The following is an 18,720-nucleotide window of genomic DNA, read 5'->3' on the forward strand; positions in this document are numbered from 1 at the left end:
GGGGACAAAGAGGAAATGCAGTGGTAAACTGACGCTGCTCATAAACTCAGTCATGGTTAGCCCATGGAAAAATGATGTCTTTGCTCCTCTTACCTCTTCTGTTGTTCTTCCTGATACTGTTGCTTTATTTTAGCTTCATTTTCTATTGCTTCTTTTATCCTTTCCTCTAATTGCTTCTTCCCCAAAATACAAGTGTCTGTGAGACAGACTTTATGAGCATGTTCTAATTTCTGCTGCAGATCCAAAATCTGAAATGAAAAGAGTTTGCAAATAAAACTTTGAGTGTGACCTATTTTCCAATTAGGGAAATACCATATAAAACACAAGCAGTAGTGCTAACATAAAAATCTCAGCTAAAGTAAAGAGTGTGACTAGATTTTTTTAATTTTAGAATTAAATTACTTAATTTTTGCAATATGTAATACATTCATATAATTTAGTGTATGTGGGTAAACTAAGCTAGAGTGACAAGCCTCTTTCCCATCCTTATCCTGTCTTCCTTCCAGTTTTCCTCCACCAAATAGGTAATCACTGGTATTAATTTCTTATGTACTCTTCCAGAGATTTATTTATGCACATTTAAACAAATACTATTCTCCCTCATACAAACATTTTTTACACACATGATGGTATATTACATGTACTTATGCACCTTGCTTTTTTTATAGCAGTACACTCAGTGATTTTTCCATATTATATATAATATATAGAATTTTCTTCTCTTTTACAGCTGCATACCATTCCACTGTAAGGATATACCATAACTTATTTAACTAGCCCCCTACTGATGGACATTTAGGTTGATTCCAATCTTTTATTATTCCAAACAATACTATTACAAACAATGTTTTTAGAATAACTTATGAGATGTGTATTTTGCTAGGGCAAAGGTTATGATTATTTGTTTGTTTGTTTAACAGATAATGCCAAACTGTCTCCATAGGTTTTAGACCAATTTACACCTCTAACAGCAACATGTGAGAGTGTCTAGTTTCTCCATGGTGTGGCCAAATTCACGAATAAGTATCTCAAAACAAAATAGAAGTCTCTTACAAACCAAGTACCTATTGGCATACTGCCTAGCACCAGTAGTGCATTCTTTTTTCTTTTTAAAAAATATTTATTTATTTGGCTGTGTCGGGTCTTAGTTGGCAGCAGTCGGGATCTTGGTTGAGGCATGCAGGACCTTTTGTTGCGGCTCTCGGGCTTCTCTCTAGTTGTGGTGTGTGGGTTTTCTCTACTTGTGGCATGTGGGTTCCGGGGCGCATGGGCTCTGTAGTTGTGGCACACGGGCTCCAGAGCGCGCAGGCTCTGTAGTTTGTGGCATGCAGGCTCTCTAGTTGAGGCGTGTGAGCTCAGTAGTTGTGGCATGTGGGCTTATTTGCCCCACGGCATGTGAGATCTTAGTTCCCCGACCAGGGATTGAACCTGCGGCCCCTGCATTGGAAGGCGGATTCTTTAGCACTGGACCACCAGGGAAGTCCCAGTAGTGCATTCTTTAATGCTCTGGTAGAACTAAGAATAAGATTTATGAATTTGAAAGAGAGATATATGATTTTATTTTAGAATTTACATGTTAGACTAAAAGTGTCATTAAAATTTTCTTGTTAGATCTCCTTTTAATTTGTTTACATATTTTTTATAAACCCTTATGTCACCTAAAATTGTGACTAGTATGTAGTAGGTGCTTAGTAAATATTTGGCAGATGTATAGTTCTCAGCAGAATTGCTGTTCTCCCTCTATTGTATTCCTGATGCAACAACAAATCGTTTACAATGGTCTGGCACCATGTTCCCCACAGACGTTCAGTGGATGCCAGTGAATGGCAGTCCTCTTCTAAGAGAAGGGCTTTCTGCATTAGCCCTAGGTCTCTGCAGAGCCCACTCACCATAGGAGAGGTGAAGATGTAGAATGATTCACGGGCAATGGCAGTGGGCAGCCAGTTAGCTGAGGCCAGCTCAAGTTCCTTTGCGCTGCCCCATTTAGTTCTGCCTAGGGCAAATGCTTCCTTAAAGATAGCCAATCTTAATTCCACAGGTGAAAGTATTGTTCCATTGGCTTCTCTGTCAAGGGCAAATGACAAACTTTTGAACCCACCACCCAATTTAAGAAACAGAACATTTCTGATATGTTTGAAGTCTACTCTGTGACCCTCTTTGATCACTCCCCTTCCCTCCTCACCTGAGAAAACCAATATCTTGAATTTTGTGTTAATCATTTTCTTGCTTTTTCTTTTAATAATATGTATTTCTATATGACTCAGTTGTTATTTTGTACTATTTTGACCATTATATTTATGGAATCATACTGTGTTTTTGGTGATTTGGTATTTATTCAATATTGTATTAACTACAGCAAGTACCTAGAGTTCATTCATTTTCACTGTTGTATGCTATTGTGTAAATATGCAGTTTACCTCTTCCATCTCATGTCAGTGAACATTTAGGTTGTTTGCAACTTTCTGCTGTTTGGAACAATGTTACTATGAAAATGATTGTATTCCCGTATACTGATATATATGCTCAGTAGAATAGTTCCCCTAGTGTTTATGCCTAGTAGAAGTGTTGGGTTGCGCGGTATATACATCTTTAACTTAACTAGATCTAATGCCAAATTGATTTCTGAAGTGTTTATACTAGTTTACTCTTCCAGCTGCAGTCAGAACATGCATTCCTGTTGCACAAAATCCAGTAATAATATTTAGTATGTCTAAATTAAAAAATTTTACTAATCTTTATCAATTTTACCAATTACTTTTTTTTAAAGTAATAACATACATATGATAAAGTACACGTATCTTACATACTCAATGAAGTTTTACTTATATAACCACCTCTTCCAGACCAAGATAAAGAATACTTCCAGCACCACAGAAGATTCCCTCAAGTCCCCTTCCATACCCCTCATAAAGACATTATCCTATCACCACAGCTTAGTTTTGTCTATTCTTGAACCTCATGTAAGGGAAATTACATAGTAATGAACTCTTTTGTGCCGGCTTCTTTAGCTCAACATTGGGTTTTTGAGTTTAAGCCATATTGCTATCATCTAATTTTGATGTTTGTTTTATATTTATGTGGTTTGATGAAATATTTTTTATGTAAGATTTGACTCAAACCCACAGATCAAAACGTGCAAGTGTGACATACTACTGCCACCTGGTGTTAGGCAGTCTAAAAGGCAGGGGCGATATTTCAAAATGGTTCATTTCACAACACTCATCCCTCCAAAAGTTACAAAATAAAAATCAAATAAATGGGCAATCCAAATGAGAGGAGAATAAGTCCTTTAAAACTTGACTTAATAATATAAAGTATAAATAATATACTTTATAAATAATATAAAGTCCTTTGGTCTCAATTCTTTAAGTTCATGTTATAGCTTTAATGAAATTTACGTTTTTGAGTTCATGTAGTCTTAAAAAACACATGATTTACTGGAACCGTAGGAGCAGGTGACATCAAAAGAGGAAAGCAGGGGAGGGTGAAAAAACCCCTAGAATTCTATCAGGTTTGCACTGTATCTATTTTTTAAAATCCTTAGGGAAACAGGATTTCAGTAGTAGTATCCAGTGCATGTTATTTACTAAGTGTGAGGATAATTACCTTTTCCTCTGCATCAGCAACTCTAGATTTCTCCTGAGCCAGCTTTTCCTGTAGGTTGGTCTGTGATTTAATGCTCTGAGCCTGTTTAAGTACTTCCAGCTCCAGTTCCTTGATTTTCTGCTGACAGTGCTTCCACTCAGCCGTGAGTGAAGAGCACATCTTTGCGCTGTCTAATAACTTCTGCTGGGCCTGCTTGAGTTCAATTTTGATCTAGAGGTGGGGAATAAATAAAAGTGACAAAAATAAGCATGGAATGAATGTGAATGTAAGCTAGAATAAGCAGCTTTCAAGGAAGTGTAGTCCCCCAAGAGCTGACAAATACCAACGTCATGTGGCTGATTACCTCTCTGGAGCTGCTCTGTGTTAGTAGGGTTTGCCAAAGTCTATCCAGCCAGATGGCAGCTGGACAAAGGAATTTACTTAAGGGTTTCTACACATGCATGGTCTAAAGAGTTTCCATCCTTTTTTTTTTCTAGTCTACTCCAAGCCGGCTTTCATTCCCACTACTTCAGTAGTGCCAAGAGCACTACTGACCTTCCCTGGCCAGAATTTAAGTCCAGTGGACAGCTGACCTGTTAGTAGCAGTTACTCCATCCATCTCAGAAAGTTCTCCTCTCTTGGAGTCTGTGATACCCACCTCTCCTAGTTTTCACTTACCTCTGCTGTTGCTTCTTGGTTTCTTTTGTAGACTATTCTAGTGCACTCAACTTCTAAACATTATTGGACTATTCTAGGCCTTCCTAGAGAGTAAATCATTCTCTCTCTGTTCATTCTCATGATTTAAAAATACCACTTTTATGCCAATATATAATGGAAATGCCAAAATGGAACTCCTTGATTCTGCTTATGTCTCCAAAAGCGTTCTTCTCTCAGTCTTTCTGATTTCAGTAAAGGAGGCCAACATCCAACCTTTTGTTCAGGCCAGTGACCTGAGAGCCATCCTTGAGCCTTCCTTTGCCAAAGTGAGCCTATTCAGCACATGCTGTCACTCTACCTCTACAACACATCTTGCATCAATCCATTTTCGTCATTTCTGTCACCACCCTCGCTAGGTCATCATCATCTCTATCCTGGGCCATAGCAATAGCACTGGTCATGCCAGTTCCATTTTTACTCCCTTCTAATCTATTCTCCACACTGCAGCCAAAGTGTTCTTTTAAAAACATAAATTGAACAACTTGACCCCCGCTCCTGCTTAAATCTTTCAGTGGCTTCCCCACCACTCTGAGAACATATCCCACCAGCATGCCGGGCCTCGAATGATGTGGCCTTTGCCAGATTAAAATCATCCTGTTAATCCCCCTTCTTCCACTGATCTCCTGTCCCACTGGTTTCTATTTGGCTTTTATAATGAATAGAAGAAGAAACAAAGAAACTAAAGAAAAGAAGAAACTGAGTGTTGGAATATTTGGTGCATTGGATTGGTTCAGGATTATGAAACTTAAACTTATTATAAATAGAAAGGGCATATAGGTTTCATAATATATTATCCACCTACTCCATAGGCCAAGAAAGCTAAAGGCCTCTGAGATCCATGATCATTGGTCTTAGAGACAATGCTCAGCATTTTGGTAATGCTGGTAATGATGAAATAAGATGACAACACTGGAGCAAACACTGTTATGGCCAATGACATGTGCATCTAGAGTGGCTTCTTAAGCTTCAGATTGGGACATTTAAGCACCAGGAAGAGGATTCAGTACAGTGTCTCAGTATTGGTGGTGGCAGAACCACTCTCAGCCTGAAGCTCTGCAAACCTATAGCATTCTTCTTGATATTCCCAATGTGGAAACAGGTGATATGGCCATAAATCACAGAAATAATAAATAAATCATGGTATTTCCTTACAGTGGAATACTCTACTGCAAAGAAAACGAACGAACAATGGCTATACACCACAACGTGGATGAATCTTCCAAACAAAGTAGATCATCAGAAGACGGATACAAGGTGTGTATACTGACTGATTATATTTATAAAATATTCAAAAGCAGGCAAAACTGAACCATACTGTGTGGAATTGATACCTAGACGGTAAAACTATAAAGTAAAGCAAGAGAGTAATTACTTCAATTAGTGGTTCCTGCTAAGATGGAAGGAAACGGGATTATGGTGGGAAAGAGGTGTGCAGGGGCTGCTGGTATGCAGGCAATGTGCTATTTCTTGTCCTGGGTGGTGGTTACGTGGGTAGTCACGTCGCAACAATTCATTAAACGGTATATTTATGTTTTGTGTACTTCCTGAGTGCTATATTTCACAATAAAAAGGTTTAAAAGCAACGAATAAGTATTCTGCTTTCTTAACCAGTCTTACAAGTACGCCTAACATTAGCCAGAGACCCAGAGTTCGATTGCCTCTGAGTGGATTTTAAAAAGTAATCTCTAAATCGGCAAAGCTGAGGTTCGAAAATGACCCCAAATTGAGGAAAGGGATAATGCGGAAAGATAACTCTACACAGGAAAGACCAAAACAGACCTGGGTTTAAATTCGGACTCCACAATTTGTTAGCTTTGCCACTTGAACAGTTTTTTATATATGTATGTATATTTATTTATTTAATTTATTTTTTTAGTTTTTTGGCTGTGTCGGGCCTTAGTTGCAGCATGCAGGATCTTTGTTGAGGCATGCGGGATCTTTCGTTGCGGCGCGTGGGCTTCTCTGTAGTTGTGGCGTGCGGGTTTTCTCTTTCTAGCTGTGGTGCGCAGGCACCGGAGTGCGTGGGCTCTGTAATTTGCGGCACACGGGTTCTCTTGCTGAGGCGCGCGAGCCCAGCAGTTGTGGTGCGCGGGCTTTAGTTGTCCCGCGGCATGTGGGATCTTAGTTCCCCGATCTGGGATCAAACCCGCGTCCCCTGCATTGGAAGGCAGATTGTTTACCACTAGAACCACCAGGGAAGTCCCCTGAACAGTTTTCTCATCTATAAAATGGTCACCTTTCAGGGTTGGGAGGTTTATAAGAGATAAAGTGGACAAACTGTCACTATAAGGTAGTTGGCTATTGCATATGACTCTGCGTAAATGCCTGGCCCAAGGGACCAGCCAAAAGAATGATGTCTCATTACTGAAATGGCAAATAATTTACCCCACCATGAAGGAGATTTAAAACAGAACAAAAAATATCTTCTCTTTTTATCAAGCTCTCATTTACCCATCCCTGAAGGACTCGTTCATTAATCAACAAATATTTATAGGGTGCCAACCATATATAAGATGTCATGATCTGTTGTTATGGTCATTGTGCCTTGACAAAGATGTAGCATTGCTTGAGTACGCTCATAGTAGACAGTTAAAATGATCTAAGAAAGGTGTTTGAAGGGAAAGGTAAAAGGTTGTCTTGAAATGTGAGAAAGATTTGGAATTTAATTTAAAACTACAAAGGCTTGGGGCTTCCCTAGTGGCGCAGTGGTTAAGAATCCGCCTGCCAATGCAGGGGACATGGGTTCGAGCCCTGGTCAGGGAAGATCCCACATGCCGCGGAGCAACTAAGCCCGTGCGCCACAACTACTGAGCCTGTGCTCTAGAGCCCGTGAGCCACAATTACTGAGCCTGTGAGCCACAACTATGGAAGCCCGCATGCCGAGAGCCCGTGTTCTGCAACAAGAGAAGCCACTGCAATGAGAAGCCCGCACACCGCAATGAAGAGTAGCCCCCACTCACCACAACTAGAGAAAGCCTGTACACAGCAACGAAGACCCAACACAGCCAAAAATAAAAATAAATAAATTTATTAAAAAAAATACAAAGGCTTGAGGGAATATGATCAAATTCAAAAAACCAGGAAGGGTGAGAAGTTTATCCAAATAATCCTAGAATTCCCAAAAGGGCTTCCTTTGAAGTTAGAAATAAATGACTATTTGTTTTCCTCCATATCTCCCCTACTAGACTGTGAGCTCCTTAAAAGTAGGGACCTTTCTTAATCCATTTTTATGTCGCTTTTTGAATAAGGTCATTGATCCTGCTACACTAGGGGTGGCAAACTTTTCGTATAAAGGGCCAGATAGTAAATATTTTAGCCTTTGTGGGCCATGTGGTCTCCGTCAGAGCTACTCATATCTGCTGTGGTAGTGCAAAAGCAGCCGTCAATAATATGTCAACAAACAGTATGGCTGTGTGCCAATAAAACTTTATTTACAAAAATGGAAGGCAGGCAGGATTTGACCCATAGGTCAAAGTTTGCTGACCCCTGCACTAGGGGATAAGAACTGTGTCTGTTTTGCATATCATTAAACCCTCAGTATTGACAAGAAGGCCTGCCTTGTGTAGGACTGATGCTCAATAAATATTTGTTGAATGTTGAATTCCAGAATCTTAGATAGGGGCTTATATTAGGTTCCTAGTATATGTTTACAGAATTGAACCACAATTAAAAGAAAGTTCTATTTTACATGGTGGTTCAGTTTGAACATTTTTGTGGTTCATAAAACTTACTCTTTTTTTTTGGCTGCACTACGTGACATGCGGGATCTTAGTTCCCTGACCAGGCATTGAACCCATGCCCCCTGCAGTGGAAGCATGAAGTCTTAACCACTGGACTGCCAGGGAAGTCCCCTGTGTTTCATAAAATTTAGATGAATCTGTGGATGGCAGTTCTATATAGATTATTTTAAAACAAGCATGTTTAGGGGATGTTCCCCCAAATTTTTGATGCACTCATGTCAGGAAGAACAACTTTGCTCTCTCATGATTTGTACCTTGATGCAGTTGATATTTGATTCAACCAATAATAATGAATGCATCTATTAGAGACAAATACATCCAGAGATAGAACTAGGGCAGTACCACCAGTGATTTAGTTCAGGTCATCGAAATTTACTAAGTGCTAAAAGGTCTAGGTAATGATTTCAAAAGACTGCGTAACTTAAACCTTTTCATATTTACAGGTTGACAGCACACACAGCCTTTCAGCAGCAGAGAAACCATTGAGCTGTGTACCTACTCGGTAGGGAGAAGTTAAAGGAGGGAGTTACCAGATAGCTCACATTGTCTACCCATCTGGGGACTCTGTCGTGAATTATCAAGTTGAGGAATTTTGATTCCTTTATTCCCAGGGTAAATTGAGCAACCGAGACTCTTAAATGAAGGATACGCCCACTGGAGTTACCTTAATGCTTTCTTCCTGAAGTAAGCTGTTATGCTGCTTTAAGTCCAAGTTCTTTCCTCGCTCATATCGAAGCTCCTTTTCTGCTGAGTTGCACAGAATCTGGAGCCGGTGCAAATTCTGGCGAAGTTGCTGTAGCTCCTCTTGCTGCTGGTATTTCAGTTTTTCTCCAGATGACAGATACTAAAGCAAACGTTTTACAAGGGGAACATGGACAATTTGAAAGAATGTTGGTAAAACATGGGTTCCAGCTGTCAGAATGTGATTATTCACATGTAAATGCTTTTGGAGTTAGCTTAACTACAGCCAATTACTCTTTTACATGTATTGCTAGTTGTACATGTTCATATAGTTTAACTCCTGTTATATTAGAGTGAAAATATTGAAGAAGTTATGTGAACAAAAGTAAGCATAGAAAATTAACTTTCTTATTTTTCATATTAATGAAGGGGAACAGAAGCGTGGGCAGTTTTAGAGCAAAACATGCTTTAAATAGGGAGTTCAAAGAGTCAACATATTAAGATGCAGAGTGTGAACGTGTATGTGGGTTGCATGTGCGCACGTGCGCATAGTGTCTGTTGGCAAAGGGGAAGAGAACATTTAGCGAGAGATACTAAATTACCAGGTTTCCTCATCACTTTCCTTTCATTCCCCAATGATTCTCCTTCGGTTACTCCTCAACAACACACTCTCCTGCCAGGTCTCTCTGGCACAATAAAACTCCCGTGACCAAAGGAAGAGTTATTTAGATTTTCTGAAAGGTAGGCACACACAGCCATGCTGAGTAGAGAAATAATTCAACCTTCTCCAGTTCAATAGATAAGATACTGTCTGTTTCCTGAGTCCTGGTCCAGTGTGCTTCCTGTTCATGACATTCTGAAAAGCCCACGTCATTATTCTAGTTTATCTTGCTTATAATAGAATTGCCACACTGAATTCCCCAAGTCCTGTTAGCCCTTCAGTTCCTGTCTTGGTTTAGTCAGAAAGGCAATCTAGATCCAATTTGCTTGTCTTAAGAGCTGCAAGTATCTAAGATCCCTGCTTAGCTCGCTATGGGTAAATGCATGGTTCATCTACACATGTTCAAGTGATATTTATTCATTATTATAGAAGAATACCTAATTGACATTCTGATTTTACCCAGTAGTCTTGAAAGTTTGGTTTAATGTAAATGTATCCCCAAGACTCAGATCTATTTTGGGGGGGTTGGCTATTACATCAAAGTTTTGGAGACTGCAAGCCTAAGGGCAAATCACAGATAAATTCACCAAGATAATCTAAGACATACACCCTGGGAGGGCTTTTGGGAGCCAGCTTGCCACCCTTCCTTAGAAAATTAGCTTGACGTGAGGACTATATGCTTTCTTTGAGTTTCTCAGCAAGTGGAAGCAGATGACAAAACTGTTAAAAGGTCAGGCTGTAAAGGAGACAGACCAGGTTCCACCACAAAGTGTCATTCTAGGCCAATTATTTAGGCTCTCTAAAGCCTCAGTTTTTTCATCTATAAAGTGGCAACAATAGTATTTCTGCCTCATTGTATTGCTTAATATACACAGAGTATTAAGTATAGTGCCTAGAGCATAGTAAAAAAATGTGAAACTACATTTTAAACCTATAAAATTAAGATAATTAATGGTGGTTCAAATATGTTTCAAGAATAGTGGGAAAATAATATCTAGAACTCAGCTACTGTAACCTCACCAGGAATACTGTTGAACAACAGAAATTAAGCCCCCAAAGGCCATCAGCAGCCACAAATGATGTCACAAAACACATATGAACAATATAGCTCACATAGTCACTCATAATAGAGGCTCTCACAGTTTTTATCCTACATATTTGCCATTTATGAGCATTCTTTAAAATTTGGTGTCTGGGCTCAGCATATAGTTACCTAAATTTGCACATTATGAGATTAATAAGACACAGTACACATGGAAGGCAGCAAAGTATTAGCACCATAATCTGACAACAGGGTGAAGACTAAAAACTACACACACACAAGAACTAAAAAAAGTAGAACAATCTATAGCTATCAGAAGGTCAAAGAACCCCATACACAGAAAGAGTTTCTGAAATTATCACTGAACAGCACACTGCAGACAAAAATCTGTCTAAAATGTATTTTCTTCCTTGCTTGCTTAAAGAAGTAAATAAAATAGCGTGTGTGAGTGTTTTGGGAAATGTGAATCCAAATAACACAAATATGTTATTTTTTCCCATGCGGCCCACGTCTACCTCATTTACTGCTATATGTACCTTAACACAGGGCCTGGCACATCATAGACACACAATTAATGGGAATTCCCTGGCGGTCCAGTGGTTAGGACTCCGTGCTTCCACTGCAGGGGGCATGGGTTCGAACCCTGGTCAAGGGACTAAGATCCCTGGTTGGGGAACTAAGATCCTGCATGCCGTGTGGCATGGCCAAAAAAAAAAAAAAAAAAATTGATACTCAATTAATAATTAATACTGGGTGAATAAATGAATAAGAATAACACACTTCTTTCAATAATTCAAAGTCATTATTATGGAAAAAAATTACTGGCTATGTGGTATATACATTTGTTCTTTCACAAAATGGCTATTTTCCCAGATTTCCCAGAGAGTTTTTATATACTTAATAGTTTTTCACCTCCCCGCAAGTACTGAGAAATGATTCTTCAAATAATGGGAAAGGGTAAATTAGAGGAAATTAATAAATTAACCAGGGTGTGACTTCTTATACTGTAAATTTCATTATTCTAAAAGTTCACTGATTATTTTAAGCTCATAAGCAAAGATTTTATCATCTTTGTGACCACAGTGTTCAGCCTCTGCCCAAGCCTCCTACACTGGCCCACTGCCCAATAAAGGGATTGTCTGGGATATGTAAAATCAACCTCTTTTTGAATATGTGATGTCATACTTCTTTTTGGTCTTCTGAGCAAATCCAGTGACTTCCTTCTCATTCAAATGTATCTGAATCTCCTTTCAGGTATATATTTTCCTTGTTTATTATGACTTGCCTAGTTTTCACTCTATCTAAACCTCTTTTCAAATATATTTTTGACTTCTTTTACTAATAGTCTTCCTTGTTTTCTAAATGTACACTTGAATCACTTCTCAAATGTATATTATCAGTCTTTTTAATGTGGTTTCCATATGAGTACAAAGCCTCCCTCTAAGGATCTCAAAATAATTCCTAGAAAAGTGTGTGCAGGGAAATCTTAATTTGTACAAGAGGGAACCAATAAAATTGAGGTAAAAGAATTGAGGTGTAGTCACTCCTTTTATTTCTCCTGCAGGCAGATTTCTAGTAAATAGCAATAGCCATATTTAAAACAATTCCAAGTCTGTGGCCTTTCCCCCCCAACAAACAATGTATTTTGTATATTGAGGCTAGGTACCAGGAACAGAAAATGTGGCACAAATCCTGCCATTCTCTATCCCACCTGCCCAGGGCAGACACTGACAATCAATCAGCATTCCTTCCTGCTGAGCCTAGAAGAAGCCTAAGAACACTTTATAATAAAATATATCAACTGATGGGCTGAGCTGAGATTTTGGTTGCTACTTTATTAACATTCGGGCCATGGTTATGATATTGCTCAACAAATATACGTTAATAGTGATATAAAAATTAAGCCTCTAGCCACAGCTGATCCGAGGAAATGGAGCCAGTCAGACCACGTGTTTATAACACCTACCTGGACGCTACTGTCATCTGAGCTATCCCCAGAGCTCTGAGACTGAAGGAGGCTCTGATTCATACAGCTCAGCTCTTCTCTGAGCCTCACGACTTCCTCAAGCTTCAAGGTCAACTGCTGTTCTTCACCTTTCATATCTTGGTTCTGCTGTGAGTCCTCCTCCTTCTGTCCCTCTCTTGGAAAAGTGCCCTCCTTCACTGCCTCCTCTGGAATTTCCTTCTGCTTACTTTCTCCTGATTCAGGACTTAGCACAAATATAATAACAAAAGACTATCAAAATGCTCATTATAGTAGCAGAATATGGAGGGAAAATATCTACCAGTAAAGAAAGTGCTGTGAGCAAGATTTTCAACTTGAATTCTATAGCAGAGCAGTTATCTTATTCTTGGAAATAAACTTTAAAAACAAATGAGTCATATCTTTTTTACTCATATTCAGGGAAATGACCCATCATAGATTTTTGTCTACAGGTGTAGACAAACAACCAGTTTAAGTGAGTTTTTCACTTTTTCAACTTTTAGTATGACATTGGGCAGATACAGCTTATAAAGATTTTAAAAAAAATCACTCAACAAGCACCAGGCACTTTGGCAGGCACTAGGGCTACAATAGGACATAATCCCTGTCCCTAAGGAGCTTACAATTTAGTGAGAAATAAGGATAAGTTAACAAGTGATTATATTAAGTTAGTAGTAAGTAATCTGAGGCCTGATGGATGAGTACGCACAAGCTAGGCAAATGTAAAGGTAGGGATGTGTGCATACTTGCTTGTGTGTGTATATGTTGGAGGGTGGGTTGTTGGATGACTTAATAAATAAGATAGGTAAAAGCCCAGAGGCAAAAGAGAGAGTGTGCTTTAGAAACATCATTTGTAATCTGTGTGGCAGGGAACCCAGTTGAGAGATTGTTGTGATCTGCGTACTAAACAACGGTGACTAGAATAGGATGGTGGGGATGGAAAGGAGGAATGGATTCTAGAGATATTTAGAAGACAATATTGATAGGATCTGTCATTTACTGGATGTGGCAGGTGAGGGAGAAAAAGGAATAATGAGTGACACCTGGATTTCTGACTGGGGCAAGTGGGCAAGTGGATGGTAGCCCAAGAAGGGGGAATATAGGTATAGACTGGAGACATGCCTGGGGTGAAGATACAGATACAGAGGAATGTGAGCAGAAACCTTGGGATTAGATAAGATGAGCCAGGGAGAAGCGGGAAAGTAAGAGGAGGAGGATCATTCTGGACAGAAGCCTAAAGACTTGTGAGGAACAAGCAGAGGGAAGAGGCCCGAAGAGGAGGCTCAGAAGCCAGAGAGGGAGGGGGAAAACTAAAAGGCTGTGAGCCATAGAAGCCAAGGGGAGGGACTGTACCTTTCACGGTTAGAGAGTATGAATGAAAAGTAGAGTGAACACAGTATGCTTATTTTATTTTTATTCCCTTAATCTTAAATTTGTTTCAGGTACTTGGGGCCTAGCCCAGGATGCTTCACAAATTATAGTTGGTGCTCAAATTCTTCAAGAAGGCAGTTTGGCAATACGGATGAAGAGACATAAACGTGTTCAGATCTTTTGACTGAATAATTGCATACCAATGAATTTACTGAAATAAAATACCTGACAAGAAGAAAAAAGCTGATTGTATAATAATGCTCAGAACCATGGTATTCAAAATAGTGATTAAATGGAGACACAGAAATGGCTAAGAGGTTTAAAGATAAACCAACTTGAAAGTGGTATGAAGACTATTCATCAACATTAAATACTTATTAAAGTAAGATGGTGGAACAATAAATAATATATATGTATATATATGTGTATAAACATAACACATACTATGGGAAATGTAAATATAGAAAAAACTGGAAAGGAACACAGGAAAAATTGTGTCTATGGAGTTTTTTCCCTTTTAAAATTCCTTTAACACTGTATAAAAAAGAATTAAATATTTTACTTTGAACTCAGCAGTTTTTTAGAGGTAATATATTTAAATGATTAAAAACATGAGATAAAAAGTAAAATGCTTTAAAAATAAATTTCTGATAAACTAACGATTCTTTCCATCCTCCATAAACTCTTTTCCTTTTCCTACTCCCAATGGAAGCTAGATATACTTGAAGACTGGGAAAATGCAAACATACACCTATTATTATTTTTTAATGGGAAAACTGACTTCTGCATTCAGGAAGATAAAGTAGACATAGTTTTCCCTATTTCTCCTACCACGTACAACTGAAAACCCTGGACATTATATATAAAACAAACATAAGAAGACTCTGAAAGGTAGAAAGAAGTCAGATCAGCTAGGTAACTCAGGACCTGAAGAACGACGTGGTTGTGGGTTTCCTAGGTTTTCTTGTAGCCTCATATATCCTAGACTTAAAGCTGAAGAAGCTGGCAACCTAGACAACACCAAGAAGCATAGACAGAAGGCTTTTTACTCTATACAGAGGACCAAGAAAGGGACAACCAAGCAAGAAAGAAAACTTTCAGACATTACCCACTTTATTCCAGCCAAACGCCATAGAAAAAACTGTGGTTCCACCCCACTCATGTCAGCAAAGGTCAAGCTGGGAGCCCATACTTCCACCTTCACCAGGTATAATGAGGCACAACTCCCCTGCTGTGGGTAGTGTCAGAGGCCAGTGGGGAGGAGGGACTTTCATCCCTGCCAGGCAGTACCAGACATGGGGAGTCTGGACTTCCACCCCCACCTGGCAGTAAGGAGATACCCTTCTCTTTACTGGGGTAGTTTCAGAGGAGGCCTAGTGGAGAGTCAGGACTTTTACCGCTGCCCTGCTCATGATATCATGGAGGCCAAGTGGAGAGCAGGAACAAGGCATCCTTCATGATCACAGTCAGAGCAGTCCAAGCAGAGACCTAGTGGGGAGTAGGAACTCCCACCATGACCAGCAGTAATGAGGAGCCCCTCTTTCCTTGGGTGTCCATGGATGCTGAGTGGGGAACCTGGACTTCTACCCCAATCTGGGGTAGACAGCACCCCCCTCCACATACCCTGCCAGAGTGGTATCACAAGAAGCCAGCTAAATAGAAGGTTAAAACAAGACCTAGAGTTTCATAACATAATACCCAAAATATTCAGATTTCAATCTGAACTTACTCATCATAGCAAGAACCAGGAATTTCAACTTGAATGAGAAAAGGCAACAATAGATGACAAAACCATGATGATGACAGATGAATTTAACAAATATTTGAAATCAGACATCATAAAAATAATTTAATGAGCAATTATGAACACATTTGAAACAAATGAAAAAATAGAAGGTCTCAGAACTAGAAAGTCTCAGCAAAGAAAAAGAACATATAAGAAAGAACCAAATAGAAATTTTAGAATTGAAGAATACAATAACCAGAATTTAAAAACTCAATGGATAGAATCTACAGCAGAATGGAGGGGACTGAGAAAAGAATCAGTGAGCCTGAAGACAGAAGAATAGAAATTAACCAATCTGAAAAACAGAGAGAAAATAGACTGGGGAAAAAGGAAAAAAAAAAAACCCCAAAACAAAAAAACAGTGCCTCTGGGAACTGTGGGGCTATAATAAGAGATCTAATGCTTTTGTTATTGGATCCTGGAAGGAAAGGAGAATAGGCAGGACTGAAAAAGTACATGAAGAAATAATGGCTACAACCTTCCCAAAAGACATAAACATACAGATTCAAGAAGCTGAGTGAGCTCCAAACAGGATAAACCTAAAGAAAACCATACCAAAAAACATCATAGTCAAATTTCTGAAAACTAAAGACAAATAAAAAAACCTTGAAAGCAACAAGAGAGAAACACTACCTTACAGATAGGGAAAAACAATTCAAATGACAGCTGACTTCTCATCAGAAACTACAGAGATCAGAAGGAAGTGGCATAACATTTTTCATATGCTGAAAGAAAAGAACTGTCAACCCAGAGTCCTACACCCAGTGAAAATGTTCTTCAGGAATGAAGAGGAAATCAAGACGTTCAGAGATGAAGAAAAATCAAGAGAATCTGCCACTAGCAGAACTACTCTAAAAGAATGGCTAATGGAAATTCTCTATACACATAGGAAATTATAAAAGGAGGCATACTGGAACATCAGGAAGGAAGGACAGAAAGAGTAAAAAGCTGGATAAATACATTTTTCTTCTCCTTATGAGTTTCCTAAATTCTGTATGATGGTTGAAGCAAAAATATAGTACTGTTTGATGTGGTTCTAAATGTGTGTAGAGAAAAAATTTAAGACAAACTGTATTATAAATTGGGGAGGGTAAAGGCACTTAAAGGAAGGTAAGGTTTCTACATTTCATTCAAACTGGTAAAATATGTGTGTGTGTGTGTAAAAAGTAATACCTAGAGCAACCACTGTAAAGCTATAAAAAGAAGCACACTCAAAAACATTATAGAAGAATCAAAATGGAATTATTAGAAAGTGTTCATGTAACCCACAGGAAGGCATGAAACAGAAAACAGATGCAAATAACAGAGAGAACAAATAGAAAATCAAAAATGAAAAAATAGCAAACTGGGACTTCCCTGGTGGTCCAGTGGTTAAGAATCCACTTTCCAATGCAGAGGATGCAGGTGCAATCCCTGGCTGGGGAACTAAGATCCCATATGTTGCAGGGCTATTGAGCCCACAAGCTCTAGAGTCCACACACCACAACTAGAGAGAAGCCCACGTGCCACAATGAAAGATCCCGCATGCCGCAACTAAGACCCGATGCAGCCAAATAAATAAATATTTTTAAACTAGCATTAATGGTAATTTGGCCTAAACACACCAATCAAAAGACAGAGATTGGCAGAGTGGATTAAAAAATAAGACCTAACTACATGCCGTTTACAAAAACTCATTTCAAATATAATAATATAAGCAGGTTGAAGGCAGAAGGATGAAAAAGACATATCATGCAAATATTAATAAAAAGAAAGCAAGAGAATCTATATTAACATCAGATAAAGTAGACTTCAGAAATAAGAAAATTAAAAGAAAGAAAAAGAGAGGGACGTTATATAATGATAAAAGGGTCAATTCACCAAGAAGACATAGCAATCCTAAATGTGTATGCACAACAACAGAGCTGTAAAGTATTTGGAGTAAAAACTGAATAACTGAAAGGAGAAATAGACAAATCCACAACTATAGTTGGAGACTTCAACAACCCTCTCAAAAATTGATAGAACAACTAGATAGAAAATCAGCTATATCAGTTGATACTGAAAAACCATTTGATAAAATGTGACACTCATTTATCATAAAACCTTAGAAAAACAGAAATAGAGAGAAACTTCTTCAATTTGACAAAAACCAAACAGCTAACATTGTATTAATGGTGAAAACTGAAAGCCTTCCTGATAAGATTGGAAACAAGACAGATATGTTCACATTCATTAGTTTTATTCAACATATTGCTGGAAGTTCTAGCTAGTGCAATTAGACAAAAAAGGAAGTAAAAGGCATACAAATTGGAAAAGATGAAAGAATCTGAAATCGCATTATTTTCAGATGATATGATTGTCTATGTAGAAAATCCCAAGAAACCTTTAAAAAAAAAAAAAGGAGGCTAGAACAAATAAACAAGTTCAGAAAGGTCACAGGATGCAAGATAAGTAATTGTATTTCTGTATATTAGCAATGAACACATAGACACTGAAATTTAAAATACAATACCATTTATAATTGCTCAGAAAAATGAAATACTTAGGTGTATATCAACAAAACATGTATAGTTCTTGTCTGCTGAAAACTATAATATGCTGGTGAAAGAAATAAAAGAATATCTAAATAAATGTAGGACATACTGTGTCCATGGATTGGAGGATTCTACATAGGAAAAGATGTCAATTCTCCCTAAATTTATACACAGATTTAAAACAATTCGTATCAAAATTCCAGCAAGATTTTTTGTAGCCACAGACAAGATTATTATAACATTATATGAAAAGGCAAAGGAACTAGATAGCTAAACAATTTTGAAAAAGAATAAAGTGGAATCAGTCTATCCAATTTCAAAACTATATTATACAGCTACAGCAGTCAAGATTGTATGATATTAGTGGATAGACACATAGATCAATGGAATAGAATTAGAGAACCCAGAAGCAGAAACTCACAATGCCTAACTCATTTTTGTCAAAGGTGCAAAAGCAATTCAATGGAAGAAAGACAGCCTTTTCAAGAAATGATGCTAAAGCAATTGAATATATATAGGCAAAAAAAGAGAGTCCTATCTAAGTCTCATACTGCATACAAAAATTAACTCAAAATAGATCATGGGCTTAAATGCAAAACTATGAAACATAGGAGAAAATATTCAAGATTTAAGGTTG

At 38.3% G+C, this 18,720-nt stretch overlaps 1 protein-coding gene across 6 annotated transcripts in view; it reads right to left on the reverse strand.

Moving 5' to 3' along the window:
* CCDC30 (coiled-coil domain containing 30) overlaps window positions 1–18,720 on the reverse strand; it is a 154,629-nt gene that overhangs the window by 48,465 nt on the left and 87,444 nt on the right. For 5 of the 6 annotated variants that reach the window (XM_082466117.1, XM_082466116.1, XM_082466115.1 and 2 more), the window contains exons 9-11: window positions 8,707–8,886; window positions 3,607–3,816; window positions 94–248 (exon numbers count right to left, since the gene is read on the reverse strand). In XM_082466117.1, the coding sequence (XP_082322243.1) occupies window positions 94–248; window positions 3,607–3,816; window positions 8,707–8,886 (545 nt within the window). Of the gene's footprint in view, window positions 1–93; window positions 249–3,606; window positions 3,817–8,706; window positions 8,887–12,392; window positions 12,637–18,720 lie in introns of all 6 variants that reach the window. The other variant, XM_082466118.1, reaches the window with a different exon arrangement.

This window comes from Balaenoptera physalus (genome assembly GCF_965194825.1).
Source record: "Balaenoptera physalus genome assembly, chromosome: 1".
In the NCBI taxonomy this organism is placed as follows: domain Eukaryota; kingdom Metazoa; phylum Chordata; class Mammalia; order Artiodactyla; family Balaenopteridae; genus Balaenoptera; species Balaenoptera physalus.